At 48.8% G+C, this 26,809-nt stretch overlaps 1 protein-coding gene across 5 annotated transcripts in view; it reads left to right on the top strand.

Moving 5' to 3' along the window:
• Window positions 1-6,386: 6,386 nt before the first annotated feature.
• The window catches only part of ERN2 (endoplasmic reticulum to nucleus signaling 2), a 25,150-nt gene continuing 4,727 nt past the window's right edge, over window positions 6,387-26,809 (top strand). Inside the window, exons 1-17 of one of the 5 annotated variants that reach the window (XM_061401439.1) lie at window positions 6,387-6,514; window positions 8,707-8,812; window positions 9,151-9,184; window positions 9,410-9,482; window positions 14,527-14,599; window positions 14,739-14,846; window positions 15,169-15,270; window positions 16,807-17,071; window positions 19,123-19,201; window positions 19,294-19,441; window positions 19,544-19,665; window positions 20,348-20,503; window positions 20,765-20,936; window positions 25,713-25,797; window positions 25,927-26,116; window positions 26,198-26,297; window positions 26,373-26,572. In XM_061401439.1, the coding sequence (XP_061257423.1) occupies window positions 6,431-6,514; window positions 8,707-8,812; window positions 9,151-9,184; window positions 9,410-9,482; window positions 14,527-14,599; window positions 14,739-14,846; window positions 15,169-15,270; window positions 16,807-17,071; window positions 19,123-19,201; window positions 19,294-19,441; window positions 19,544-19,665; window positions 20,348-20,503; window positions 20,765-20,936; window positions 25,713-25,797; window positions 25,927-26,116; window positions 26,198-26,297; window positions 26,373-26,572 (2,097 nt within the window). In that variant the 5' untranslated portion in view covers window positions 6,387-6,430. Of the gene's footprint in view, window positions 6,515-8,706; window positions 8,813-9,150; window positions 9,185-9,409; window positions 9,483-14,526; window positions 14,600-14,738; window positions 14,847-15,168; window positions 15,271-16,806; window positions 17,072-19,122; window positions 19,202-19,293; window positions 19,442-19,543; window positions 19,666-20,347; window positions 20,504-20,764; window positions 20,937-25,712; window positions 25,798-25,926; window positions 26,117-26,197; window positions 26,298-26,372; window positions 26,573-26,809 lie in introns of those variants that run through there. The other 4 variants (XM_061401436.1, XM_061401435.1, XM_061401437.1 and 1 more) reach the window with 4 other exon arrangements.

Below are 26,809 nucleotides of genomic sequence, written 5' to 3'. Positions count from 1 at the left end.
GGTATGTAGGGACCAAGTTCTGGCCAAGGAGTCCCAAATGGGGCTTTGTCCTCGAACCCTAGTGTGGTCTGCCAGTGAGCCAGTGGGCAAATGAACGAGGACTGCTTCCTCCTGGGTCATCACTGAGCCAGCTGACCAGGTGAACCCGTGGGAAAGCAGGTCGAGAGAACAGGGGAAAGGAAGTATAACAGAGTTGAAGTTCACAGGGAGTGGGACAAAGCTAGGCTTGAATCACTGCCTCTTCACTCACTAGGTTTTTAAACTTGGGTGGATTTTACTTTACCTCTCTGATACTTAGTTTGCTCATCTACAGAACAGGAATGATAAAACCCTCCTTGCTGCTCAGTTGAAGACTAGGTAAGATACTATATATGAAGCAAGGAGAGGGTCATGTGTTTTTTTCAGAAGTACTATTTTCAGTATCAGAATGAAAAGGAGACTTCTGTTTTGTTTGTGAACGTTATGCACAGAACTGAGTGTGGAAATATGGGGATTAAAATTGCTCTGAATAATATACAAACAGCTATTTCATTTGTGCAAGGAGTTAAATGCACATTAAAATGTCTACACACATTCCACATACATACATCTACTTTTACATAAAAGGGATAGATACATGATATTTTTCAATCAGCTTTAATTTTTTTTTCTTTTTTGCTGGTTTTACCTCTTTCTTAGTATAACATACTATCTCTAGCACATCACATAATCCTTGTTAGCAAACCAATATATTGCATTCTGTGTTATTATCCATATTCATATAAGATAATTTACATATATATACATATATATGGCTTTACAAAAATAGGTTCCTGTAATGCTCTTTCTGCACCTTGCTATTCTTTCTTTTTTTAGACTTTTTATTTTGTATTGGAGTATAGCCAGTTAACAATACTGAGATAGATTCAAGTGGACAGCAAAGGGACTCGGCCATACATATACATGTATCCATTCTACCCCAAACTCCCCTCCCATCCAGGCTGCCGCATAACCTTGAGCAGAGTTTCCTGTGTTATACAGTGCTATACAGTAGATCCTTGGTGGTTATCCATTTAAAATATAGCAGTGTGTACACATTGATCCCAAACTTCCTAACTACCCTTCCCCCCTGAATCTTGTTATTCTTAATACAACTCATAAAAATCTTTCTGAGTTAATAAATACACTCTACCATTTTTAATGGCTGCATAATACTCCAAAGTATAGATGTTCTGTAACTAGGTCAGCTAAATCTCAGTTAAAGGCTACTCGCTTGGCTTCTATACTTGTTTGTACTAAGAACAGTGGTCCAATAAGCCCCCTTATACTGCTACCATCACAAACCTTTTAAACTATATTTTAAAATAATTTTATATAAAGATCTTTTGTTTTTATGGGAAAGATCCTGAGAATGGGTTTTTCAGGTCAAAGGGATTATGCAATTCTTATTTTAAACAATTGTCTCCAGATTGCATCGCAAAAAAGTCTGTTACAATTTATATTTCCGCCAACGCCATATGAGAGCATGTTCTTCTCCAAATCCCTGGCAGTAGTCAGCTTTGCCTTCTTATTTTTGTTTGTTTGAGGATTTTCTTTTTATTGTGGACATTTTCAAACATCTTGAAACCAAATAAAATAGCATAATGAGCCCCCCAAATATTCACAACTCAGCTTCAGCAATTATCAACATTCTGACATTACTATAGCTTTCTTTATAATTTTTGCAAATTTATGGACATAAAGTGATATAATTGCTACTTTTAAAAAATCTTGTTTTTGCATTTCTCTAACTGCTAGTGTTTCTGAGCACATTTTTCACATGTTTGGAGTTCATCTTATGTAAGTGCCTATTTGTTGCATTTGTATATTTCTTGGTTGTTTTCTTCTTGTCAATGTATAGGAGCAGTTTGTATTATAGATGTTAATCTTTGTATTCTGTGTTGCCAATATTTTTGATGTTTGTTTATAATATCTTTTGCCTTTCTAAGGATTTTAAATTTTTTATATATTTTAAGTGTATGTTTTGTTTTCTTTTACAGCATTTATATTTTCTATATCACAAAAGAAACTTACCCACCACCACTACCAAATGTAAGCTGGTACAACCACTTTGGAAAGTTGTTTGGCAGAATCTATTGAAGAGGAACATTTAGATATCCTATGACCTAGAAGTTCTGTTCCTAAGTATATACACAACAGAAATGTGTAGATGTGGTCACCCAAAGACGTGTGCAAGAATATTCATAGCACTTCATCATAGCCAAAAGCCGATAGGGAGAAAAAGTGGTAATGCTGGTCAACATTAGAATAGACAAATAAATTGTGGTATGTTCATATAATGTAACACTATACAGCAATGAGAATGAACTACAACTACACTTGATGACTTGGACAATCTCACAAAAATAGTATCGAAAAAGAAACCAGGGAATTCCCTGGCAGTCCAGAGGTTAGTATTCCTAGCTTCCACTGCAGGGGGAACTGGGTTCAATCCCTGGTCAGAGAACTAAGATCCTGCAAGCCATGCAGCATGGCCAAAAAAAAAAGAAAAGAAAAAGAAACCAGACATAGAAGAGAATATATGGTATGATTCCCTTTATATAAATATCAAAACTAAGGAAACTAACATATGGTGGTAGAAGTCAGGGTGGAGGTTACTCTTAGAACGGGGTATAAGGGACTTTGTGGTGTTGCTGGTCACAATCTGTTTCTTGGTCTGTGTACAGGTTAAACGCATGTGTTCACTTTATGAGCTATGACTTGCACACTTTTCTCTAAGTATGAAGTATTTCAGTAGAAGGTTGACAAGATCCACTTGGAAACCTGCACATATAGATCTTTACAGCAGCTTTGTTCATAATTGCCAAGGCCTGGAAGCAACCAAGATGTCTTTCCATGGGTAAAAGGACAAATAAACTGTGGTACATCTAGACGAAGGAATGTTATTCAGCACTAAAAAGAAATGAGCTATCAAACCATGAGAAGATGTAAGGAAATGTAAATGCATATTACTACGTGAGAAAAGTCTATCTGAAAATGCTACATACTGTATGATTCCAACTATATGACATTCTGGAAAAAGCAAAACTATGGAGACAGTAAAAATATCAGAGGTTGCCAGGGATTGTGGGGAGGTGAGAGAGAAATGAATAGGTGGAGCGCAGAAGACTTTTAGTGCAGTGAAAATATACTTTAACAGTGGACGCATGTCACTATCCATTTGTCCAAGCTCATAGAATATATAAGCAAGTGTCAACTCTAAACTGTGGACTTTGAGTGATAATGATGGGTCAATGTAGGTTTATCACTTTTACCATTTTAGTGGAGGATGTTAATAATGGGAACAGCTATACAATTGTAAGGGTAAGAAGTATATGGGAAATCTCTGGACCTTCTCTTCAATTTTGCTATTAACCTAAAACTGCTGTAAAAAATAAAATCTATTTTTCAAAAAAGAGTGAAAAAAATTTACTCTCTTCCTGATGGATAATTATGCCATGGCATTTATTACATTTTCCAATGAATTAAAATATTATCTTTATCATTTATTAAATTCCCACATATGCTGATATATATTTCTGGATTCTCTATTTGATCCCATTGGCGTATTTTTGTATTTGTCAATTCCTGTGCTGAAATTATATTGATAACTCTAGTTTTACAGTATGTTCTGATATCTGGTAAGACAAGTCCCCCTTCTCATTACTCTTCATTGCCACACTTCTCTTGACTATTCTCAAGCATTATTCTTATATATAATCTCTATTTTAGCCCAGTTTTAAAGACCATGAAATAGATTTAATATAGCAATAATAGAATTTCATTATACTTACAATTTAATTTAGAGAATGGATACTTTAATCATTTTAAACCTTCCCATACAGCCATACCTTTTTATTTATTCACATTTTGTTTTATAGGCTTCATAAGATTTTACAGTTTTCATATAGTTACTGTACCTTTCTAGTTAAATTTATTCCTAAGGACTTCCTTCTTACTGCTATCATGATTGGAATATTTTTCCATTACTAACCGTGTTTCCTCCATTCTTTTGCTAGAATGGAGGAAGGCTATTGGTTTATGTATGTGTCCAGAAGCAGAGCACAAACCGAGGTGTGGTGAATAAATGTTCACTTTGTGCCAAGTGGAAGAAATTCATTTCCATCTGGGTTTTCCCAGCTTTTCTCCAGGATGGGTTTAAATTCAGTAGAGTCGACACAGTGCCAGGAAGTGAGAGGGTATCGAGTCCTTGTCCCAGCCGCCATCCCCCGAGACAGCCACGGTCTCCTTGCGTCCTGTCTCTTATCCTTACTGGCCTGTGCTGCATTGTCCCTTTTCTTTCTGAAAAGTCTTTCCGCCTCTTTCTCTGTCTCTCTCCCTCTTCCTCCCTCCGGCATTTAGAAAACTCCTCCCCCACCACCTCCACATCGGGCTTCCCCTTCCCAGGTGGCTCAGTGGTAAAGAATCCATCTGCCAATGCAGGAGACGCAGGACACGCGTGCTCAATCCCTGGGTCAGGAAGATTCCCTGGAGGAGGAAATGGTAACCCACTCCAGTGTTCTTGCCTGGAAAAATCCATGGACAGAGGAGCCTGGCAGTCTACAGTCCATGGGGTTGCAAAGAGTCGGACATGACTGAGCACACACACGCCCACACCTCTGTATCACACACTAGGCAGTGGGAACCGCCCTAGCCCCCCCTCTGCCCAGACACAGCACGCACCATTTCCATCCAGGAATTAAGACACAGATCCCCTTGCACTTGGATCCCAAGTGTCTATGTGGGGTCCTGTCCTTGAGTGAAGGGGCTACAGAGTGATCCCCCTTTCCCAGAGGCCTGCAGCATCTTCTCATCCCTTGCTCCTCCTTCCTCTTCGTGTCTGGAGACTCTGCTCTACTCTCATTGTTCATTCTCTTAAATCTAGGTTCATGCCACGAGTTACAGAAATACTCAAAAGGTAAAAGAAGCTTCTTTTTCTCTCTTTCTGCTTCCTCAACCCTTCTCTGAGGCAATAGAGTCAGGGCAGCTTCATTCAAACAGGAGAAGGGCTGTCAGGGGAAAAAGAAACTCTGGTGGGGAAAACACATATTTCAACACAGTACCCACCAGACATATAGGCACAGGGAAAAAAACACTGGGGGAAATAAAAACAGAATGTTAACAGAGATGCTGTGCTTCCGAGAGGTGAAAACATGAATGAGTTTTCTAATTTATATATTTTTTAAAATTTTGCTAAGTTTGTAGAATGTGTTACTTATATCATCACATACACAAATTACCTAAACCAGTTCACTTGTTTGTGTTCTATGTAAATCAAATTTATCGCATGAGAAAGTCCTATGAACCCAAGCATAATTAAGAAACACAATGAGCATTTTAAAACAGATGTACAGAGTACAAAATATAAAGCATAAAGGCAGGCTCACTCACTGGCTCAGTAGCTTGTGTTGGTTTCTAGAATAACAACCACTTTTGTTATGAAGTTGTTTATTATGCTGATTTGGGGGTCTTGGACCAGCTAAGCATGAGGGAGTAACCAAGTGAACCAAAGGATTCATGATGTACCTATTTCTAAAAGAAGTTTTGCACCATGAGGCAGTTGGGTTTTCCAAAGCTAACCATGTTGATGGTTAGAGGATGTCTTAGATCTGGTAGGTTCTTAAAAACAAAGCCAGAGACAGGAATTCTTGCTCAAGTGCTGGGGATGGGGAAATTATATGAGAAGGCAGTGTGGGATACCCATGGGATTTCCCAGGCAAGAATATTGGAGTGGGTTGCCATTTCCTTTTCCAAGGGATCTGTCCGACCCAGGGATCTAACCCACATCTCCTGCATTGCAGGTGGATTCTTTACTCCTGAGCCAACAGGGAGGCCCATCTAACGCTTAGGAATCTGTAAGTATTGTAAAAACAGGGACTTTATCTTTCCTGCTTCCCAGGCTGAGATTACATACTTAATTTAATTAATTTAACGTAATAAATATTTATTGAACGAGTAATTGATTTGTATTTCATCATCTCTCAGTAGAGGCCTCTAGCATAGTAACAATCAGCACAGGCTCTGAGGTCAGGCATCTGAGTTCGAGTCCGAGTTCTGAGCCTCAGCTTTTACCTTGGAAGTGCCGTGAAGAGTCAGTGAGTTAATGACGGATGTAAAAGCACTTGGTACAATACTTGGCAGGTGGGAAATTCTCCATAAGGGCCTCCGTTGGGAAAATGCCTTTCCCAGGAAAGCTCGGAGCCATCCCTCGCGGGGTGTCCGGGGGTTGCGGGGGTGAGTGCGATGGGAAGGGCAGGGGAAGGAGGGAAACAGCCGCTGAGGTTGCGTCCTGGCCCGAGCACCCAGCTGGCCCAGCCTGGGGCGGAGTCTCCTCCGGGCGGGCGGGGGCCGGGCGGTTCCCCGGAGGCACAGAGGGACCGGGCCAGCCGTGCGGCGGCCGTCTACGCGGGCTATGGCGAGCGCGGCCCGGCGGTCCGGCCCGTGGCCCCGGCTCCTGCTACAGCTCGTGGCGCTCCTCGGGACGCTCAGGCCCCAGGTGAGAAGCGGGCGGCCGCGGAGCCTCCAAGCTCCGGTCGGGGGCGCAGGCGTCCGGGGGTGCGGCGGGGCCACAGGGGGCGCCTCGCCCTCCCCCGGGTCCGGGTGGCCCCAAGTCAGCCCCTAGCCGGAGAAAACCTCCTCGTCTGGGGGAGTTGTCAGTTGCTCCACGAGCTGCAGAGGGGACCCAGCATCCCGCCCCTCCTGCGGCGTGGGGGTGTGGGGAGAGGGAACAGACCGAGGGAGGGGGCCCTCGCTTTCCTGCCAGGCCTCTTAAAACTTCTGGAACCCGGCTTCCTTGGAACTTGAAAGGTTCCCTGTGGAGAAGTGCGCCCACACACCGATTTTTACAAATTCAGGGGGATCACAGCGCTCCCCCTTACCAGTGACTGGACCCCGAACTTACAACCTCTGGGATAAGTAAGCTGGACTTATGGGAATCTGGTTCAACCGTGCCGGGAGCGGAAAAGTCCAGTCTTACAGAAATGCAGCGAGAGGGAAAAGCCAGGACTACAACCCAGGAGTCTAACCTATAACCCCCAGAACAGTTATTGGGCTCCCAGGAGCAACTGTGCCCAAGTGGCTCAGATGGTAAAGAATCTGTCTGCAATGTGGGAGACCCAGGTTTGATCCCTGGGTGGGGAAGATCCTCTGGAGAAGGGAATGGCAACCCACTCCGGTCTTTTTGCTAGGAGAATTCCATGGACAGAGGATCCTGGAGGGCTACAGTTCATGGGGTCACAGAGAGTCAGGCACCACTAGCAACTAACATACACACACACGCAACTGCTCGTGCCACCCCAGGCCCACTTCCAGCTTGAGACCCACCCCATGGTTGCCATCTAGGAATGTGAGCACAGTGTGGCCAGATTGGGTGTTTCCAGGGAAAAAAATGAGAAAAAAAGCTAGAAATGACAAAAATTAGAAACTTGACTTTTTAAGTGAAATCTTTCCAATTTTTAGAAATTGGTAGCTAACTGTAGACAAAATTTTAAACCCCCTGATGGTCAAACAAAACTTGACTGTGGACTCAGTCTGCAGCTTCTTGCCCAGGACAGTCTCCCTCCTGCCATGTGGCAGATCACAAAACAGGGCAGAAAAAGAGAGGGCTCAGAGGCAGCTTCCTGACTCTACTCCAAAACCATTGGCTTGCCCCCAAACCTGAGAGTCCGGGGGCAGGATGTGGCCTTTGCAGAGGTGCGGCAGGGCCACCCGGATGTTAGAGTTCCTGCTAGGAGCTCAGCCCCACCCTGTTTGCTCAAGGAAGGGCTGGAGCAGGTGAGTTAGCCCAGTGGGGGCCAGCCTCCCTACCGTGGCCACCCCCAGCCTTGGTCCAGGGGGCCCCCTGCAGGCTGGCACCAAAAGTAGCTGGGCCGGTTTGGGGGGCGGGGGTGCAGAATGGGTCTTCCCCAGAGAGGCAGACAGTGAAGCCAAGGAGAAAGGGACCAGGTGCTGGAACCAGAGAGATGGTGGTTCAAGTCCCAGTCCTGCCATTTATCTGTGTGGCTTTAGGCTGATTACCTAACTTTTCTGAGCCTTAGTCTCCTTCACCTGTACAGTGCTAAGAATAATAGCACCTCTTTCTGGACTCCTGTGGTGATCCAGTGCTGAAGACTCTGTGCTCCCAACGGCGGGGGGCCTGGGTTCGATTCCTGATCAGAGAACTAGATCTGCATGCCAAACCAAGAGCCCTCAAGTGAAAGTGAATGTGTTAGTCACTCATGTCCAACTCTTTGCGACCCCATGGACTATAATCTTCCAGGCTCCTCTGTCTATGGAATTCTCCAGGCAAGAATACTGGAGTGGGTTGCCATTTCCTTCTCCAGGAGATCTTTCTGACCCAGGGGTTGAATCTGAGTCTCCTGCATTGTAGGCAGATTCTTTACTGTCTGAGCCACCAGGGAAGATCTCATGCTACAGCTAAAATCCAGCTAAGCCAAATAAAAATTTTTAATAAAAGCATCAGTCTCTTAGGGAGGCTGTAAGAGCCACTGATGTCCTTTTGTAAAGGAGCCAGGCTCCCAGCTCCCACTGTCGCCCCTCTCTAGGGTCTTGGAGATCAGGAGGTGGAGCCAACAGCTTTCCCAATCATCCATCCTTCTTTCTGTTTCCCTCTGGGGGACAGGGAGTCCCTGCCTGGAACAAGGACTAGGGTGGTCCCAGGCCTCTCAGAAGGCTTTGTTTCCATTGCAGGTTCAGAGCTTCACGCCAGAGAACCTCCTGTTTGTGTCCACCCTGGATGGAAGTCTCCACGCCCTGAGCAAGCAGACAGGAGACTTGAAGTGGACGCTGAAAGATGGTAAAGAAGGGCTACCACTCCTTGGACCTCGAGCTGGGGGAGGTCATCTCAGGATAAGAGCATGGGGTCTAGAATCCAATACTCAGGTGTCTTCAGTCAGCTTTACCATTTACCCAGGCTGTGTGGCCTTGGAAAAGTCACTTCACCTCTCTGAGCCTCAAGTCCTCACCTGTAAAATAGGGCCAAGGGTAACGACCCTACCTACAGGAGAGGTATTACATTAGCTCATGACAAAATGCTCGCTTGGTGTCCGGCACACGGTAAGTACCAATGTGAGGTATGCCTTTCAACGGAGAGTCTGGAGGGGACTGCTCATGGTCGTGTCTTTGTCCCTGCAGATCCCATCATCCAGGGGCCAACGTACGTCACAGAGTAAGTGGACTGGGCTCTCTCAGGGCACGGACAGCTGGGAGATGAGGAAGCCAGGGTTGCCTGGAGGGGCACGTGGGCTGGAAGGAAGGGAAGAAATTCGGGTCTGGAGCTCTGTGGAGCCTCCTGTCGGGGGTGGGCTCCTACTGGCAGGGAAGTTGGAGGGAAGGGGCCCTCTTGGAATCAGGGGGCGTGAACGAACCTTCCCCCCGTTCCTCTGCCCCACAGGACCGTCTTTCTCTCAGACCCAGCTGATGGCAGCCTGTACATCTTGGGGACCCAGAAGCAACAAGGATTAATGGTGTGTTTCGTACTGTGCTTGGATGAGCGAGGATCAGGACTTCTGTTACCCAGGGCACCGAGGGGGCTGTAGGGCCAGAATCTGAGTGTCCTGCGGAGGATGAAGTCTGAGAGCACTATGGCGAGGCTGTCTGGAGGCTGTCTGTTGAGGTTGGGAGTTGGGGGGTGACTCTGGCTGTATCTGTACAGCAGGCTGACTGTCAGGTCTCTGAGAGTGTCAGGAGCTTCTCCAGGGGCTCTGAGGGTTTTTAGGGGAAAGCTATGTATTAGTTGTTTAGTTGCTGTCATGTCCTACTCTTTGCAACATCGTGGACTGCAGCCCACCAGGCTCCTCTGTCCATGGGATTCTCCAGGCAAGAGTACTGGAGTGGGTCACCACGCCCTTCTCCAGGGGATCCTCCCTACCCAGGGGTCGAACCTGCATCTCCTGCAATGGCCAATGGATTCTTTACTGCTGGGAAGCCCATGTATCAGTTACTTTTTGCTAAATAACACATCGCCCCAAAACTCAAACTTCAAATGCAGACAGTTTATTTAACTCATTTTCATGGGATGACATTTGAGGCTGGACTCAGCTGGGCAGTCTTGCTCAACATCTATGGTCAGCTGTCGGTTAGCTGGCTCTTTTTCTGAAAGCTGGTTGGTAGTTGGCTGGCTTTGGACAGGGGCCCCTGGCCCAGGGGTCTCTCATCTTTAAGCAGACAAGCCTGGACTTGTTCACATGGTATCAACAAGGGAATCAGAAGCAGCAGGAGGGGGCAAGGCCAGGGCATGAGCAGTTTTCAAGCTTTGCTTATTCTCTTATCCCTTACTATCCACAGAGGATCAGTTCCAGGTCAAGCTCCCACCACCAAAATTAGAGGGTGCTCAAATCCTTTGTGTAAAACGGCACAGTATTTGCATATAACCTAAAGGTATCCTTCCATATACTTTAACCCATCTTAGATTACTTATAAGACCTAATACAATGTAAATGTCATGTAAGCAGTTGCCAGGTGTGCAGCAAAGTCAAGTGTTGCTTTTTGGAACTTTCTGAAGCTTTTTTTTTTTCCCCAAAAAAATATTTTCAATCTGCAATTGGTTGAATCTGTGGGTGCGGAACCCCTGGATAGGGAGGCTGTCTGTATCACATTCGCTAATGTCTCATCAGCCAAAGCTGGTCACGTGGCCAAGCGCAGAGGCCGGCAGTGTCAGAGTTCTGACTGTGCCATGGGAGGCCTGCCAGGACGGGCTTACTCTGTGATTAGGAAACTGAGTTGATAAGAGATGTTGGTGTGTTCATGGTGTGTCCCACAGGCAGGCCCCAGCAAATAGACAGCACCCTCCTACTGGAGAGCTTAAGGACGTTTTATTAATGGGGTTACTTACAAAGATGGGGGCCTAGTGTTGTTGTTGTTCAGTCGTGTCTGACTCTTCGCGACCCCATGGACTGCAGCACTCCAGGCTTCTCTGTCCCTCGCCATCTCTCCAAAACGTCTCCCGAAGTTTGCCCCAATAGTACTGGAGTGGGTTGCCATGGCCTCTTCCAGGGGATCTTCCCAACCCAGGGATAGAACCCAGGTCTCCCTCATTGCAGGTAGATTCTTTGTTGTCTGAGCCACCAGAGAAGTCCAAGAATCTGGAATGGGTAGCCCTGCCTATCCCTTCTCCAGGGGATCTTCCCGACCTAGGAACTGAACTGGGGTATCCTTTGCAAGCAAATTCTTTATCAGCTGAGCTACCCACGGGGCCGAGGGTAGGAGACCGGAAGGCAGGGTGCCAAGTGCTATGGCCCGTACCGTGGGGTGCTATTTATCAGCTGTAAGACCGTGGGCGGAGCAGTTATCACTACCTGGAGCTGGAAGGGCTTAGGGGAGAGGACCACGTGACAGGAGGCCTTTGGGGGAGAGGCACAGCCAGCCCACGATGACTCTGGGAGAGGAGCCCAGGGAACCCTCCCCCTGTCCCTGCTCCTTCCCTTATCCCAGCCCCACTGGACGCCAGAGCACAGGGCAGCCACTGATGGGATCCACACGAGTGTGTCTCCCAGGAGAGAGGCAGAAAGCAGACCTCCTGTTCATCCAGCTGTGTGTCCGCCGTCGGGTCTCATGGGGCAGGTGTGGCTGTCGGTGACATCACTCCCCTGCATCTGGGATAAAGTCCAGTTGTCCCAACAAAGCACATCAGGACCAGCTCACTCCTGCAGCATCTTCACTCACCCACAGGCACCTATGTGCACACACACGTGCACACACTCACACTGATTAATTTCTTGAATATGCCAGCTCTGGGGCTTCACCCAGATTTTCCCCATAGAGTTCCAGACTGCCTGGGTTCCAGCTTGCTGCAGTAACAGCACACACATCCCCGTGGATCCACAGGGCTTGCTATCTTGCTCACACCATGTGACTCACGTGGATCCTCGGACGCTCTGTCCACTATGGTCTCTTGCAGACCCAGGCTGTCAGATGCTCCGTCTCAACCTGGGCTTCTCCCGCAGCAAAGAGTTTGGAAAGTGACATGGTTTCTTCTGCACCCTCCCTTCGGCTAAATTGGGTTTCATGGCTGTGCCCACTTTAAGCACAAAAGTCGGGTAATCTCACCAGGAGCCCAGAAGGAGAACCAGAATATTTGTGAAACATGCTTCCCTTCCCCATGCTGGTTCCTATTCATCCCCCAAGGCCCAATTTAAAACCCAAACTCCTTTCCAGCCCATGATCTTGCCTCCAGCTTGCCTCTACTTCCGTCTGCCCTTCTCCATCCCCACTCCCAGCGCACTGGCTGTTCCTCAAACATGCCACTTGGGCTCGTCAGTAGGTGGCCCTGCTGGTGGTCTCAGCATTCTGTCCCTCTGCCCTCCACGTGCTCCTGAGCCTCACTGCTCCCTTGGATTGAGTTCTTACTCTCTAGCCTCCCTATGTGAAATAGCGCCTCTAATCACTCTATCCTAGCTTTCTGAGTTTGTTTTAATAACAGTTACTATTACCCGGCATTGTCGTTTATGTGTTTTTGTTTGTTTATTATCATACACACCAGAAATGTAACTCTGTGCAGAAAGGCACTTGGGCCCCAGCACCCGGCTAGTAATAGGTGAAATGACTGAATGAATGAACGCACCACTGAATATCCTCCTTCAGTCCTTCCGTCCCGCCCACCTGCATCAGGTACCCTCAGCTTCTGTGCTCCCCTATCACAGCACTAACCTTACACGCCAACTGTAGGTTGTATTGCCTTCTTTTGTTGTCCGTCCTGACTCAGTACATGTTTGTGCCTGGGGCGCTATCTTCTAAGAGCTCTGTATGTGGAGTTTGGGGATTTTTTTGTTTCACTTTGATATAATTTCAAACCTAAGGGAAAAAAATGCAAGGATAGTACAGAGCAATTGTTTATTCCCTTTGCCCAGCTGCATCGATTTTTTTTAACATCTTATCACTTTCACTTTATTATTCTCTCTTAGTAGATAGATACAGATAGATAATATTACATGTATGTGTGTATATATGTGTATATATACATATATATATATGTATATAAAGGTCTTCCTTGATAGCTCAGTTGGTAAAGAATCTGCCTGCAATGCAGGAGACCCTGGTTCGATTCCTGGGTCGGGAAGATCAGGTGGAGAGGGATAGGCTACCCACTCCAGTATTCTTGGGCTTCCCTTGTGGCTCAGCTGGTAAAGAATCTGCCTGCAATGCGGGACACCTGGGTTTTATCCCTGGGTTGGAAATATCCCCTGGAGAAGGGAAAGGCTACCCACTCCAGTATTCTGGCCTGGAGAATTCCATGGACTGTCAATGGGATTGCAAAGAATCGGACATGACTGAGTGACTTGCACTTTCACTTTCATATATATAAAATTTGTATTATTCTATCTTAATAGATAGATATAGATAGATAATATTAAACATGTATATATAATTTATATTATTCTATCTTAATAGATATAGATAGATAATATTCCACATGTGTTTACCTATAGATATAGACAGATACTATTACATGTGTATATATAAAATTTCTTTTTCTGAACTCTTTGAGAAAGAGTTGCAGACATTCTTCCCCTTTATTCCTAAAGCATCATTGTGTATTCCTAAACAAGGACTTTCTCTTATACAACCTGAGTGTAAATTCTCAAAATCAGGAGATTTAACATTGAGGCAATAGGGTTATCTAATCCACATCCATATTAATGTTTCATTTTTAAAAGACTTTACTTAATCAATTATTTGTTTTTGGCTGTGTGGCAAGCAGGGGCTACTCTCTAGTTGCATCTCACAGGCTCCAGAGCACTCAGGCTCAGCTGTTACAGTGTACGGGCTTGGTTACTGTGGAGCATGTGGGATCTTCCCAGAGCAGGGATCAAACCCATATCCTCTGCATGGGCAGATGGATTCTTAACCACTGGACCACCAGAGAAGTCCCGCATTAATTTTGTCAAGTGGCCCAACGGTGTGCTTTATTGTCCAGAACTTGAACTAAGACCACCCCTTGCATCTGGTCCTCATGTCTCTTGAAAGAGAAAGTGTCAGTCGCTAAGTTGCGTCCGACTCTTTGCAACCCCATGGACTGTAGCCCACCAGCTCCTCTGTCCATGGGATTTCCCAGGCAAGAATATTGAAGCAGGTTGCCATGCCCTTCTCCAGGGGATATTCCTGACCCAGGGATCAAAGCTGGGTCTCCTGCATTGCAGGCAGATTCTCTACCATCTGAGCCACCAAGGAGGCCAGCCTTGTCTCCCGGGTGTCTCTTAATCTGGCACAGTTATCCAGCATCTCCAAGGCCATGATGGCCACTGAAATTTTCAAGTCTCAGCGAGTGTTTCTGAGGTTGTTAGTCCAGGAGCGCATGATCAGGTGGCATCTTGGTGCTGGGGGTGGGATTTACTGCAGCTCCTTCGGAGGTCATGTAGCAGAGTGGTTAAAGTGCAGGTTCTGGAAGCTGGCTCTGCTACTTACAGCTGTGTGACATTAGCCAAGTGACTCAGCCTCTCGGGAAATGGATATGATCATCGTTGTGCCCAGCGAATAGGTTGCATGTGTTTCTCTGCTCTTCCTGCTCCCCAGAGGCTGCCCTTCACCATCCCTGAGCTGGTTCACGCCTCCCCATGTCGCAGCTCTGATGGCGTCTTCTACACAGGTAAGCATCCCTCCAGCCTGGGGTCCTAGTCCAGCAGGGATAGGACCGAGGTCCAGCCAGGCCAGCGGGGCATGGCGCGGACAGGCTGCATGCCCTATCTATCCCATCTAGAGAGCGGGCACCCTTTCTACCTCCACAGGCCGGAAGCAGGATGCCTGGTTTGTGGTGGACCCTGAGTCAGGGAAGACGCAGATGACACTGACCACAGAGCGACCCTCTACCCCCCGCCTCTACATCGGCCGGACGCGTGAGTCAGACCCCAGCTGCTCCCCATGCTTTGGACAGCCCCCGCTTTGGCTCTGCCCAGGCCTGGCAGTTGCTCTCCACGCTGAGTTCAAGCCAGTCAATCACTCTGTCAGTCAACAAACTTGTCACTGAGCACTGAAGAAGGAGCCAGGGACACGGCAGTAACAAAGCAAACCTGGTCGGGCCATGGTGATGCTCACAGAGTCTGGCCTCCAGGCTGGGTGCTCGGGAAGCCCCTGACTCCGCAAAATGAGGTCTCCCGGGTGGGGGTGGAGGAGCGTCACGTGGGTGTTCCTGGTAACCCTGCTTCTGGGTGTCCCCAGAGTACACGGTCACCATGCACGACCCCAGGACCCCAGCCCTGCGCTGGAACACCACCTTCCGCCGCTACTCCGCACCCCCTGTGGATGGCTCACCTGGTAAATGTGAGTGTCTCCCTGCCCTGGCTCCACCTTAGAGCAAGGTCTCCAACTCAAGGAACCCTGAGTGGCATCCACGACCAAGCCCCACCACATTCAGACCCATCTGATCCCCTGAGGGACCCCACATACTGAATGATACCCTCTTGATGGACAGCCTAGGTCACCCACTCAGCACACAGCCTCTGACCCTCCTGTACCCTGAGAGCTTTCAGCATCCTGACTCCTTCACACTTGCAGTGAGCTCAGCCAGGTCACCCTGGGTGCTACCCAGACCCCAAGTGACCCCCAAGCAACTCCTGCACACCTGAGCAGTCCCCATGTGTCCCAACTGACCCCCAGTGTTGACAGAGATGAGAGATGACCCTGAGTGACTGCCCCTAGAGTCACCACCCCCCTTGATATAATGAGTGCCCTTTCCTGTGTGGGTATGCTTCCTGCTGCTGCTACTGCTGCTAAGTCATTTCAGTCATGTCCGACTCTGTGTGACCCCATAGACGGCAGCCCACCAGGCTCCCCCATCCCTGGGATTCTCCAGGCAAGAACACTGGAGTGGGTTGCCATTGCCTTCTCCAATGCATAAAAATGAAAAGTGAAAGTGAAGTTGCTCAGTCGTGTCCAACTCTTAGCGACCCCATGGACCACAGCCTACCAGGCTCCTCTGTCCATGGGATTTTCCAGACAAGAGTACTGGAGTGGGGTGCCATTGCGATCTTGGGTAATATAATATTACAAAGAAATTGCTTTTCTTCTGTTATTGTTCAGCTCAGTCATCTTCATATATGTTTAATCCATAGTAGTCACTTGTGTTATTTCATTTCCTTCTGTTTTGGGTTTTTTTTTTTTTCATTTCCCTTAGTATATCAATATATTTGTTACTGGTTTCTAAGAACTCATTTATGACTAAAGGTGTCAACCATTTGTCATGCAGTATAAATGAAACACTGTATTTTATTGCCATCAATTTACTCTGGTATTCGGTATTTTGGTTGTATATTAAAATATAATCATGTTGTGTTTAAAAAAATAATCGTAACTGCCCTTTCTAAATGCCTGAATGACCCCAAAGGTACCCTAAGCCACTCCCAGACCCTGACTCCACCATTCCACCTGAGAATTCATACAGGCGACCCTGACACATCACAGGTGACACCCACAAGGCCCCTAACTGAGCCCCCTTCACATTCTAAATGACTCCCATGTTACCCACATGTGTCCAGACCACCCTGACTGACCAACAGCCAGACCATGACTGACTTCCCCACATCCTAAGTGACAAGGACTTATTTGCACACCGGAGTTGCCTTTGGATGACCTCAGCTTACCCCTACATCTTACACAACTGTCCCGTTGAGCCTGATCAAAGTGACTCAGTGAACTTCCCATGTCCTGATAACCCTCCAGTGATCTCACCTGACCTCCACACACCTGAGGGGCCCTGCTGACAGCCCACCCTCAAAGCAGCTTCCCTACCCCAAGATGCTCCAAAGCGCCTCAGGGCAGGGCTCCCTGACCACATCTCCTCACCATCTTTCCTGGCAGACATGAGCTACCTTGCATCCTGTGGGATGGGTCTGCTGCTGACCGTGGACCCAGGGAGCGGGGCGGTGCTATGGACGCAGGACTTGGGTGTCCCTGTGGTGGGCATCTACACATGGCACCAGGAGAACCTGCGCCAGCTACCCCACCTCACACTGGCTCGAGACACCCTGCACTTCCTCGCCCTCCGCTGGGGCCACATCCGACTGCCAGCCTCAGGCCCCCAGGACACGGCCACCCACTTCCCTGCCTTAGACACCCAGCTGCTGTAAGTACCCATGTCTGGGGGCCAGGGAGGAGCTTCTGGAAGTATTTTGTCCAGTGTAGCCCAGGTCCAATGGGCAGGTATGATGTCCAACCATGACAGACCAGTACAGCTGGACCAAGGGTCACAGTATTTCAAACAGTTTGGTAAATAACCAGTGCCCTGCGTGCCCACCATGTGCTCCCAGGACCCCTGGATAGCCTCACTGTTCAGCAACTGGTAGGGTAAAATCTGGCCAAGGGAGGGCCTCCGTATCTCCACCCCCGTGCTACAGCTGGCATCTGTTCTGATTGGTAGGTACCGTGTGTTTATTGGGGCTTTCCCGGTGGCTCAGTGGTAAAGAATTTGCCTGCAATGCAGGAGGTGCGAGTTCCATCCCTGGGTCAGGAAGATCCCCTGGAGGAGGGCATGGGAACCCACTCCAGCTTCTTGCCTGGAGAATCCCATGGACAGAGGAGCCTGGTGGGCTACGGTCTATAGGGTCGCAAAGAGTTGAACTCAACTGAAGCGACTGAGTGCACAGGCACATGTGTTTATTGAATTTTAAAACCCTTAAAAATGACCCTTCCTTATAACACCAAATACCTTAGTATCCCCCTCTTGGGGAGCCAGGAGACAGACTGGGAAAATCAGGGATTACCCATTAATTCAGTTGGTTCTCCCAATATTAATTGAGCATTTGCTACATAGCAATCACTTGCTAGGCTCTGGGAGTACAGTAATATAGCCAGTGTTCTGACCTACAGAAATCTCAGAGTCTAGTGCAAGAGACAGGGGTGTAAAGAGGTAATCACGATACGGTATGATAAGGGAAGAGATAAGAGAAGTATAGTGTATCATGGGAATGTATAAAAGGGCACCTAAATCAAGACTGGGGGCAGGAGGCAATCATAGAAAGTTTCCTAGAGGAAGGGACATACAAGTTGAAACCTAAAGGGTGAAGAGAAAACAAGAGAGACAGATCATGGCAACCAGGAAACAGAGTAAGTTAATAAAACAAGGCTGGAGCACAACTCTGAGCGGAGAAGAAGGTCTGAGGCTGTTAAACAGGGATCTTATCAGGTCATTTGAAGGGTTTAGGATAAGGTTAAGAAGAAGGCATTGGAAGGTTTTAGATAAAGAAGTGATTTGATCATATTTTCATTTTGGAAAGATAACTGGCTACAGTGTTAAGTCATCTTAGTGCTGTGGGGAGGAAGCAGGCACAGAACCTTGCCTTAGTTCAGGCAGAAGACACTCTGGACTAGGACGGAAACAATGGAGATGGAAATAAGTGGAGGGTAACAGATATTAAGAGGAGAAGACAGTATTTGGTGATTAGAAAGTTTGATGATTGTGAGCAAGGAGTCACAAATTACCATCAGGTTTCTAGAAGCACATGAGTGCTGTTGTTTTCAAAGGTAGGGAGCACTAGAGGAGGAAATGGGGGAGGAGGAGGAGGAGGAAGAAGAGGGGAGGAGGAAGAGAAGCAGGTAAGGAATGAGGTGATGAATTCAGATTTAGAAAACTGAGCTCCTGGAAGAGGTCTGGGCTAGAAACAGATTTAGAAGCAATGACTGTAGAGTTTGTATCATTAGCTTTTGCTATATAACCAATCACAATCACTCCCCAAATTTAGGGCTTCAGAATGAACATTTCTTATTTTTCAAGATTTTGTGGGTCAGCTGAGTGGTCTTCTGGTCTGGGCAGCCAGCTGGCAGCTTGGCTGAGCCTGGACAATCTAGAATGGCTTCACTCACCTATCTCATAGTTAGTGGGTTTTTTTGGCCTATGGGGTATCAAATAAGGTCTCTCATACCCCCGCACAGTAACCTTGTTTTCCTCTTGTGGTGGTCTCAGGTTCCAAAGAACCCCATGAGAAGGCAAGTCCCCATGCACAAGCATTTCTCAAGCCTCTGATTGTCTCATTTGCTATTATTTCATTGGTCAAAGCAAGTCACATGACCCAGGCCAGAGTACGTGTGGGCTGGAACAATAGAAGGACACCAGTACGATGGGACTGAAACTGCCCGCCACCTTCACTCATTCTTCTCCCCTTTCCTCTCCCCCACTAGGATGACCCTGTATGTGGGAAAGGATGAAGCTGGCTTCTATGTCTCTAAAGCACTGGTTCACACTGGGGTGGCCCTAGTGGTGAGAAAGGGCCTCTGAGGGGCTGGAAAGAGGGGATGAAGCAGGAGAGAAGCCCCCCGCCACCACTCATGACTCTCCATCTTCTGCCGTAGCCTCGTGGCCTGACCCTGGCCCCCACCGATGGCCCCACCACAGAGGAGGTGACACTGCAAGTCTCAGGAGAGCGAGAGGGCTCACCTAGCACTGCTGTCAGATACCCCTCGGGCAGCGTGGCCCTCCCTAGTCAGTGGCTTCTCATTGGTGAGACCCCTTCCACCCAAACTTAAAGGACCTGTGAGCCCAGCTTCTGAGCTAGAAGGCTGAGGTCACCTTCAGCCCCCTGACCTTGTCCCTGCCCCTTAGGACACCATGAGCCACCGCCAGTCCTGCACACCACCATGCTGAGAGTCCATCCCACCCCAGGGAGTGGGGCTTCTGGGACCAGACCCTCAGAAAGCATCCAGGCTCCAACTCTCTTCTTGGAGGTCAGTGTTCGATAGGCAGAGGGCCTGTGGGGAGATGCTGCAGGGGTGGGCAGCCCTGGACCTTTTCCTCAGGCTTCTAGGCATAACATTTGAGGTGGGTCACCTGACCTCACAGTTTCTCAGAAGAAAAACTTTTTTTGTTGTTATTGCCAGAAAAAAGCGTTACAAGTGTCAAAACGGTATTGGCTATCTAAATTGTGAAACACGGGTCACGGTTTTCTTTATTCTTCAGTTTAGAGGTGGCAAAAGATTTATCAAGTGAGAAAATGAAAATGGAAAAACTATAAAGGTATGCCCTCCTGGGAGAGGACTGAACAAGAGTTGCTAGTAGTTCAAGGTTAGAAGGAACAGGCATGCTCTGTTCTCAGAATGACATGATTCTCAAATCTGGTTGCTTATCAGAATCACCTAGGAGCCCACTCCAACCTCACTGAATTCAGAATCTCTGAAGGCAGACACTTGTATTGTTTGGTGATGTCCAAGAGTATCTGGCTTTTTTAGTGACACCCCAGGTTTCCTGGGGCACCACAATTTTCAGCACCACGGAGAGCGCCAGGTTTGCCATCATGTAGACCACTCTCCACCCCTTCAGCTAAGCCCAGCCCTGTACTGCGTGATGAATAAGGGTTAGGGGTTCTGTAGCAGGAGGGGCTGCTTATAGTGGAAGCCCCTTTGTCCTCAGCTCCTGAGCCTGAGTCGGGAGGAACCTCCGGACCTGGAGCTGCATCCTGAGAAGAAAACCTCAGCGCTGTATCCAGGCCTGGGATCCCAAGACCTGCTGGCAGCCAGTCTCACTGCTCTCCTCCTGGGAGGATGGATTCTCTTCCTAATGAGGCAGGTAAGCCCATCACCTCTGACCTCAGGTCCATTTTATGGTCTTCCTAGAGGAACTCTGCTCCTCTCCAAGACCACTTAGCGAGTTTCTCCCTCACCCAGGTCCAGTTCTATCCCCTGCCTTCCTCTTATCAGCTCCCAAGGCCCTCGATACTGTGCTCTTTATGTCAATGCTCCAGGGACCGGCCATCTCAGGCACAGCTTCTGGGCCCATCATGGGGCAGGGCTGGCCAGGGCTGAGCCCTCTTCAGCCCCCATATTTCAGCAGCAGCAGCAGCAGTTGGCAGAGAAGCAGCAGCACCAGGCTCCCCTGGCACCTGCAGGCCCTTCTGACATCTCACAGGATGCTCAGCCCCAGCCCTCCAGTGCCACCCTTCAGAGCCAGAAGAAGCTTCAGAATCCCCCAGAGCAAGGCCAGCCACTGGAAGACCCTGAAGGTGAGCTCACATGAGCAAGAAAGGTCAGAGTCAGGGACAGAAAAGACAGAGGCAGGTTTAGCTCCAGAATCAGATTATTGGAACAACTGCTGTTGTTCAGTCTGTGAACTGAACAAGTTGTATCTGACTCTTTTGTGACCCCATTGATTGTAGCCCACCAGGCTTCTCTGTCCATGGGATTTCCCAGGCAACAAGACCGGAGTGGGTTTCCCATTTCCTTCTCCAAGGGGTCTTTCTGACCAGGGATCCAACCCACATCTCCTGCCTTGGCAGGTGGATTCTTTACCATGAAGCCACCAGGGAAGCCCACCCTAAATGAGTTAACAGGAGAGAACTTTGAATAGTGCCTGCTGTGAAGTGGAGCCCTCTAGAAATGTTTGCCATCATTTTTGCTGTTGTCATTATGTTCAGGGACCCTGGATACAGATAGAACTGGTATAGATCTAAGTCCACTGTTAATTTTGATAAATTGCTTGACTCCTCTGAGCTGCAGTTTTCTCATCTGTCAAGTGGGAATGATACCGCCTACTCCATTACATCACCTCATATGACCGGTTTACCATCACCACTATTATTAAATCATGCCAAGCTGGTGTTATTAATATGTGTTAAAAGAATATCCTGTTTGGTAATAATAATAGTAGTAGTAAATTACCTAGGTACCCTTTGGTTCCTTTTCTCTTTAGAGCTTTTTATTTTTTTTTAACATTTTCCTCTCTTCTCTCAATTTCATCCTATAAAGAAGCCCTTTCAGGCTTCCTCTGGAACCTGTGGGATGCCCCAGGGGAGCTTCCATGTGCTTTTATTGGTCAGTCCAGGCTGCTTCTCTCCTGCTTCTTTGGCACTGCTCAAGCCACTGCCTCCTACCTTGGAGCTACTCTGCTGCACCACTAACTCAGCCTGAAGTCCGCCCCATATTTAGTAGGATGCTCCCATGCTGCTTCCGAAGTTCCCCTCTGTGTTCGGCACCCCCACCCTGTGCTGAGAGGAAAGCAGCTTCCTTCCTGGGGGCTAAGCTCCTGTAGAAAGCCCCCCACCGCAGAGTTGCCTGAGCCCTGAAGGTTGCAGTTCCGGTCACTTTCCTGGCTCTGGGTGGGTCCACACAACACTCCATTGCACCCTGAAACACTTCTTCTTGGACCTTCTGACTCAAGCCGAGTCTCCCCAGATGACCCAAACACCACATTGTCCCAGGTGGTTCTTGTCAAAAGACCTTACTGTCCCTCACCACCACGGTCTACTAGACCCAGTTACTGACGGGATGGAATTCCTTCCCCCAGACATCTTCTCAGTCCCCTCGTGGGTCTGAAGATACCACTAACCCACAGAGGAAGAGAAAAGAGGATGTTGGATTCCAACCCTGGCTCATCCAGGCTCCCCTGTTATATGAAATACTTAAACTTCTTTATTCACTGTGAAAAAACAATCAAAGTATTATCAGTGCTTCAGGACATCTAGAAAATAAAATACCCAGCTAGAGCATGGTCATTTTGTGACAAAACTCAGTGGTAACAATCTCTATATAATATTGAGTTCCCTCTGCACTTTAAAAGAAACCTTTCTATTTCTTTTACTTTCTTTAAAGTCTTAATAAGCTTTACTTTGGTATTTTCATAACTTCTAGGAAAGCATGGAAGGGACAGGTAATTATTAAGTGCTGTGATAACTGCTGTGATGGGGATGGAAGGATACAGGGAGCTGTAGGAACACAGAGGAGGGTCATGGAGCTCTGATGTGGGGACATAGGAAGTGTCCTCAAAGTGAAGTTAGGCTGTGATCCCAAAGAGAAGAAGGAATTACCCAGGTGAGCAGGGCAGAGTGGAGCAGGAACCCTCCAGGTGGCCCCAAGAGCACAGGTGAAGGTTCAGAGATGCGAGAAAGCAGGGTGCACATTCTGGAAGCTGAGAAGAGGGTTGCAAACTCATGCTTCCGGGTGGGTCAGGTGGATAAAGCAGAGAAGCGAAGCAGTCACATAGGAGAGAGAATAGGGAGTGGTGGGGACTGTGGCCAGCTGGAGAACAGGTGCTCGGGCTAAGCCTGCCTTGCTTACTGCTGCAATCTGGACCAGAGCTTGACTCAGGAATTATCTGTTGAGTTAGTGACTGACACTGGCCACCAGAGATTCTTAGATTAGACAGCACTCTTAATAAATATATGCAGAGTGAATATGTGCTAAGCAGGTATGAGGTATAGGCAGAGTAAATGGCTAGGACTTGCCCATTCAATATGCAGCAATTTGGAGTCCAGTGTATCGAAATCTTTCATGCAGGGAGAGTCAAATAAACACATGTGGCAGATGGCAGGAAAGCTTCGAGAACCACTCTCCAAAAAAGCCCTCCACTCCTATGGCAGCCCCTAACTGCCTTAGGGGCTGTTCTTAGGACGTCTGTGTCAGGAACTCTGACCTTGGAACCTTTGGTCCTCCTCTCAGTGCAGGGAAAGGAACGTTCCTCAGGACCTTTTCATGGTTCACAAAATCTGCAGTGGAGCCCTGCCCCACTCTCATTTAACCTCCACCAATGCATCTACACGTGCTTGGTAGGGTGTCCTCCAGGACTGCTGGCTACATGGTACATTCAGCAGCAAGTGGGCACAATCAAGCTGGCACAACCAGCTAAAACTGAGAGCTAACATTTATATAGCACTTACTGTACACCAGGCCCTGTTCTAAATATTGTGCATGTATGAAGTCATATTCACAAGATAGATACTATCATTATGCTGATTTTATAGAAGAGGAAATTGAAGGCAGAAAGGTTCATGACACTCCCACCCCGGACTCACAAAGCCAGTATGTAGCAGCCCGGGAACTCAAAAGCAGGTCAACTTTGGGATGGTATCTCTGTTTGAATTTTGGCAGTGCCCATGAAGTAGGTAACCGGCTTGAATGGTTTCCCAAGCCGTGTAAAAGAAGCAACGCAGTACCTCACATATTTCTGGGGATCTCAGAGGGGATTCTGACCATACATCATGTCCCCACCACATGACAACTTTTGATTCCTTTAGAAATTCTCCTGTGTTTGTTGCTTCTCCGTTATCATGATATAGAAGGCTGAGCAAATGATGGTGAATATGTTTGTGCAAACTGAGCCTCCTGATTCATTATTTCTGCATTCAAGAACTTCATGGCCAGAAGTCTGGCCTCCATCCCAGCACTGAGGGTCCTCCTGAATCTAGAGTTAGTTCTGAATCTAACTCAGAAAGCACGTAGTGAGTGTTCACGAGGGCATCCAGGCAGGGGAGGCAGACATGCAAAAAGACAGGAAACCAAAAGAACCAAGCGAGTGGTACAGAGCGGTACAAAAGAGGAGCTGGAAGCGCTCAGGGACCCTCGCCTGGAGCCAGCTGAGCAGGGCTTGTCCAAACAGGCTTTCCGGCAACTCTGTCCCTGCTTTCTGAGCTGCTGGAGAGACAGGCCCAGCTTACCTGTGTGTGATGTGCTTCCAGCATGGCCCCAAGACCACAGTCCTGAGGGTGGAGTATACACATTTCAGGGTACACACATTTCACTTACTGCCTGCATCTCATCAGCAGAGAGTTTTTAAGCAAATAACCTAGAGCAGTGCTAAGGGACAGCTTAATACTTTGCTCGCAGATCTCTGACGCTGATTTTCATTTGCTTTTCCTAGAGCCGATTAGAGACTAAAGCTGCCAGCTCTTCCTAGGGAGAGTGTTCTCAGGACCACGGAGGGGCACACAACTCTAGAAACACAAGATGCACTTAGCTGTGTGCATGGGGCCCCCTGGGTGCTGAGCAGGAGCCTGCCCTGTGCCTCGGTCATTGTGAGGGGTCTCTCCCAGGTGACCCGAAAGGAAGAGCAGTAACTGCCCAATTCCTCCACTCACCTGAGCCAATCCCACCCACCCTTTCTTAAAAAAAAAAAAAAATTATTTTTGGCTGTGCTGGGTCTTCATTGCTCCTGAGGCCTTCCTCTAGTTGCTGCAAGGCCGGGGGTGGGGGGGGTGGGGCGGGGGGGGCGGCTACCTCTCTAGTTGTGATGCACGGGCTTTTCATTGCAGTGGCTTCTCTTCTTGCAGAGCACAGGCTCTAGGCACATGGGCTCAGTAGCTGCAGAGTCTGAGATTAGTTGTCCTGCGGCGTGTGGAATCTTCCCAAACCAGGGATCGAACCCGTGTCCCCTGCACTGGCAGGCGGATTCTTAACCGCTGGACCACCAGGAAAATCCAAACCCACCCTTTGTAACGGGAAGCCAAGGCCTTCTGGGGGCTCCCTGCTTCCCTGGAACTAGTTCTAGACAGTTCAGCATCCACATGCCCACTGCTCCCCGCCCACCTTGACCCCCGCCCAGGACAGTCTTTTCTGCCACAGCCTTCACCTTCATCATGCTTCCGGCTGACAAAATTCACTTTCCTATTTGAAGCCAATACCTTAGTCGAAAGGGTTTATTATATTAGTAACTGGTGGAGGTGGGGAAAGGAAAGAAACCTGGGCAGGAAATGCCAGAAGAGGGAAAAATGATAAAAGAGGACAGCAGAGCAGACCTCCCCCCCCACCCTTTTTTCCATTAATCCTCAGTAATATTATGCAGGATCCTCGACATAGTCCCCCTTTACAGATGAGAAAACCGGGGCACCGCGGTTAGGTCACTTGCCTGGAGTAAGTGGTAGCCTGAGGCACTGTACCCTGTCTGGCACCCGGAGGGGCACGGAAGCCGGAGGCTGGAGAGAGATTGAGGTTGGGGAGACGGGTCTGGACTGGGCGGGGTGGCAGCCATGGGCAGAGGCCCCCTGAGACCCCCTCTCCTCTCCCCCCAGCTGAGCAGCTCACCGTGGTGGGGAAGATCTCCTTCAACCCCAAGGACGTCCTGGGCCGCGGGGCCGGTGGGACTTTTGTTTTCCGGTGAGTGGCAGCCAGGAGCTGGGCTGAGGTGGCCACTATCCCTTGGAGAGCACCTCTTTCAAAGAACCCCCAAGGTGGGTATGGATCCTAACGATTCCCTTTTCGTCTGCCCTCTGGACCTCCACCCAGGGGACAGTTTGAGGGGCGGGCGGTGGCGGTCAAGCGGCTCCTCCGTGAGTGCTTCAGTCTTGTCCGGCGGGAGGTGCAGCTGCTGCAGGAGTCGGACAGGCACCCCAACGTGCTCCGCTACTTCTGCACCGAGCGGGGACCTCAGTTCCACTACATCGCCCTGGAGCTCTGCCGGGCCTCACTGCGGGAGGTGAGGCCTGCGCTCAGGGGTGGGAGCAGGGCCGGGGGTCCTGGGCTGCAGGGTGATGCTCTGCCCCTCACTGCTCCCCAGTACGTGGAACACCCGGAGCCGGACAGCTGGGGCCTGGAGCCCGGGATGGCGCTGCAGCAGCTGATGGCGGGCCTGGGTCACCTGCATTCCCTACACATAGGTACCAGCCCCTCCCGGCCTCCCTCCGAGCCCCTGCCTGCCCCCCTCAGCTCTCAGCTCTGCTCTGCTTTCACAGTGCATCGCGACCTGAAGCCGGGCAACGTCCTCATTGCGGGGCCTGACAGCCAGGGCCTGGGCAGAGTGGTCCTCTCAGACTTCGGCCTCTGCAAGAAGCTGCCTGCCGGCCGCTGCAGCTTCAGCCTCCGCTCGGGCATCCCGGGCACAGAAGGCTGGATGGCGCCCGAGCTCCTGCAGGTCCCGCCTCCGGACAGCCCTGTGAGTCCCGCTACCCTAGGCTGCAGGCATGCCTCCCCACCCAGTGTCTCTGCTGCCTGGGCTCTGGATCACCCGTTCTGTGGCCTTCAGTGACTCCTCCCAGCCTGTTTCTTCATCTGTAAAGTGGGGATAACTCCTCCCTTTTTCCCCTAGGGCAGTGGTTCTCAACCAGGGGTGACTTTTGCCATCACTGGGCAATGTCTGGAGACCTTTTGGGTCGTCCATTTGGCAGGGAAA

The sequence above is a fragment of the Bos javanicus genome, chromosome 25 (genome assembly GCF_032452875.1).
Source record: "Bos javanicus breed banteng chromosome 25, ARS-OSU_banteng_1.0, whole genome shotgun sequence".
NCBI lineage: Eukaryota > Metazoa > Chordata > Mammalia > Artiodactyla > Bovidae > Bos > Bos javanicus.
This window is presented reverse-complemented; position numbering and strand designations above follow the sequence as displayed.